The sequence below is a fragment of the Zea mays genome, chromosome 8 (genome assembly GCF_902167145.1).
Source record: "Zea mays cultivar B73 chromosome 8, Zm-B73-REFERENCE-NAM-5.0, whole genome shotgun sequence".
Lineage (NCBI taxonomy): Eukaryota > Viridiplantae > Streptophyta > Magnoliopsida > Poales > Poaceae > Zea > Zea mays.
Genome location: NC_050103.1, coordinates 179,026,625 through 179,029,675, shown reverse-complemented (window position 1 = coordinate 179,029,675; position 3,051 = coordinate 179,026,625). Strand labels below are relative to the sequence as shown.

Genomic DNA, 3,051 nt, shown 5'->3' with positions numbered 1-3,051 from the left:
TCCGTGAACGAAAGCCATGACAGATCGGTCTATTTGCTGGAAGCATGGCCGACACCTATGACCTATCCATGTAGAGCACCGGCCCAGAAACTCCTACTGCTCTTCTTAGCTCGCCGAAATGACGCACGGCCTCGCCGTCGGCTTCGGCTCCCTCCGCTGCGGTCCCTCCGTGTCGTCGTCCTCTGCCACCATTCATCGCACCCTGGTCGCTCCCCCTCGTCGAAGCTTACGGATATGCTCCTCGACCTTCCCTCCTCCACCCGCGCCCGCCATCGAGGGTCGTGACGTCAGCCTCTCGGTGACCACGCGGCGGGGCAGGGTGTTGCCGGTGCTTAAGGGATGCTCCCTCCTTGTCCCGCCCGGGCAGCTCTGGATGCTCCTCGGCCCCAACGGCTGCGGCAAGTCCACGCTGCTCAAGGTTCTTCCTCTGAACTAGGAGTAGGTCGAGAAGGCAACATCTCGTGTTTTTCACTCCCACTTCATTCGTGCAGGCCTGAGAATTGAAATTGGAACTGAATTTATGAGACTGGTGATTGCCTTAAGAGATTGGTTTAGCACATCTGTTATCTTCATTCAATAGTAAAACGTGGAATGCACCCTGTTTCCGCCAATTTTGAAACGTAGAAAATAGTTTTCTGCTGTGTAGTGGCTAATTCACTTGGTAGATATGAGGTAGACTGGCAGATACTGTCAATTATGTCTGACATTGTTTGGTTTTTTTTCGATTGGAAATGTAAGTAGGATGCGGTATGGATAGAATCAAGATCCAGCCCATCAACCTCGTGAGTCGCGAGTACAGTTTTTTGGGGAGAATGGGTAGTTGAACTTCATGAAAATGTTCAGACAAGTCGTTGTACCGTTTTGGGGACCCAAAATTCTCAGGAAAGGTTTCGATAACTTGTGAATGTGCATATCATTTTCTATAGAAAGTCCACATTAAAAGCCAATAAGAAAATCTAATAAAACCTTTGTTACAGATGTCACAAATGTCAATTCTGCATCTCTTTTGAGGTATGGTGCATCATCACAAAGCAATAAAGGGTTGAGTCCTGGAGTACAAATGGCAGTACACAGAGTTAATTTGCACCCATTGTTTTTGGACCAGAATATAGTTTCTGTTAATTATAAAAAAGATCTAGTGGCTGTTACATTCATGTGGAAGAAACAAACATGAATTGGTTTTATCTACTTATGCTTGTAAAGTTGTTAGCTACATGCATTGTGCTCATTTCTGATTACTAGGTAACAAAACTTTGAGAATTTATTTGTCCATTTCTTATCACTGTCACTGGGAATAAATGTCAACGCCGTGTTTTTTAGGTTTTAGCAGGTTTTCAGAATCCAACGGCCGGTACAGTGTATATAAACAGACCATGCAGCTATGTCTTCCAAAATCCTGATCACCAGGTGGTAAAACTTCTCTTTCTTTAATAGTTCTCTAACTGGTCTGTTGTCAGGTCTCACAATAGATTTTAAGTGGAATCTGTAGTATACTAGTATGCCAACACAATTAACTCACATAGCATCTATTGAGTTCAGTTTCAGTGTTACCTGTATCAGCTTATGTGTTAAACTCAGCATCTATTGGCTATTTTACTTTGTATTGGACAAGTAAATAATGTATTTGGTTAAATGATATAAATTGATGCTTGTGATTATACATTTAATCATGTGGCTCGGTATATGAGATATGTCATTAGGCATGGACAATTTGTCACAAAAACTTTTCCATGCATACCCTGCTAGTGCTCCAATTCATACAATATCCACTTAAATGCATTCGGAGCATAGTTTTAGGTGAGTCATGCAATCTGATTATAATATTCTTGTACCATGCTAGAGAAAAGGTGCCATCACTTGTGGTCTAGTTGTTCCTTAGTACCCTTATTTGTTGGGGACATAACATTTATAGGAGTCTTGTTGAATCAAATCTAACTTATTGTCTGCTAAACCATGAACTTTATGATCTTCATTTTTTTAGTTTTGACAAAACATTTATGTTGACAACTCAATACTCAAATGAACACATTGGAATCAAACAAGTTATAGCGTGTACGAAAGCTTCCACATGGCGGTCAAGCCAATAACTGCAACCCCAGACTGTTCATGTGCCCAAGTCTTTATACCATGTCTTTATATGGAAGAACGACTGTGATTTTCTTAGTTGTGTCCTTTGGATGCAGGTTGTGATGCCTACAGTGGGATCTGATGTAGCATTTGGTCTCGGTAAGCTCAAACTTCCGTTAGATGAGGTCAGGTTAAGGGTATCAAAATCTTTGGATGCCGTTGGGATGTTGAGCTACTCTCAGGTAGGCTTCTAAATTCCAGCTTTTGGATCATAATCTAAAGTCTTCACAATGTTAATAACCCTTCATTCAAACAGAGGCCAATCCAAACTCTGAGTGGTGGGCAGAAACAGAGAGTTGCAATTGCTGGTGCGTTAGCTGAAGCATCCAAAGTATTACTGCTGGACGAACTGACCACATTCTTAGATGAACATGACCAGGTTTGAATCTCCTCCATATTCTGATTTTTTTGATTTCATGAATTTCTTTCCCATTTGTTGGAGCTTATCATCGTGCCTTATGTTAGTTTTGTCTAACTTGCATCGTAACATTTTATGGCGAATAAAAACTTCTGTGTTCTTAAGTGATTTTACTGGTTGTGATATACGCTAGTTACAGTTCTGCACTCTAATCTCCATTTGCTGCAACTGCAGATAGGCGTGATAAATGCAGTGAGGGACTCTGTGGCTGCCGATGGGGAGGTCGCCGCATTATGGGTGACTCATCGGTTGGAAGAGCTGAAATATGCAGATGGTGCCATCTATATGGAAGATGGCCAGATAATCATTCAAGGCGACGTCTCTACCATATCAAAATTTATAAAGAAAAAACAGGCACGCTACTTTGGTCATTTTGAACTCTAAATCCCCAAAGTTTTTTGGCAAAGCTTATCTTGTGTATATGGATTAATTCCAAAGCAACTTATTTTGTTGTTGTCAACTGTAGTTTTGCTGGAACTTCTATTTTAGTCATTTTTCAAAGCAAA

At 41.4% G+C, this 3,051-nt stretch overlaps 1 protein-coding gene across 2 annotated transcripts; it reads left to right on the top strand.

Annotated features, from left to right (window-relative positions):
- The first annotated feature begins 82 nt into the window (after nucleotides 1-82).
- On the top strand, nucleotides 83-3,051 carry LOC100285781 (uncharacterized). 2 transcript variants are annotated; one of them, NM_001372334.1, is made up of 5 exons: nucleotides 83-418; nucleotides 1,321-1,407; nucleotides 2,184-2,309; nucleotides 2,384-2,506; nucleotides 2,720-3,051. In NM_001372334.1, exons 1-5 carry the CDS (start codon nucleotides 119-121, stop codon nucleotides 2,927-2,929), a joined length of 846 nt encoding a protein of 281 aa, NP_001359263.1. In that variant the 5' UTR covers nucleotides 83-118; the 3' UTR covers nucleotides 2,930-3,051. The 2 variants fall into 2 exon arrangements, with proteins under 2 accessions (NP_001359263.1, NP_001359264.1); NM_001372335.1 differs by lacking the exon at nucleotides 1,321-1,407.

What these genes read in the sequence shown, in the direction of transcription:
- LOC100285781 (NM_001372334.1), top strand. Translation starts at nt 119, where the DNA reads ATGACGCACGGCCTCGCCGTCGGCTTCGGCTCCCTCCGCTGCGGTCCC. An exon ending in TCCAAAATCCTGATCACCAG is followed by an intron (nt 1,408 to 2,183) that starts GTGGTAAAACTT and finishes CTTTGGATGCAG; the next exon opens with GTTGTGATGCCTACAGTGGG. An exon ending in TCTTAGATGAACATGACCAG is followed by an intron (nt 2,507 to 2,719) that starts GTTTGAATCTCC and finishes CTGCAACTGCAG; the next exon opens with ATAGGCGTGATAAATGCAGT.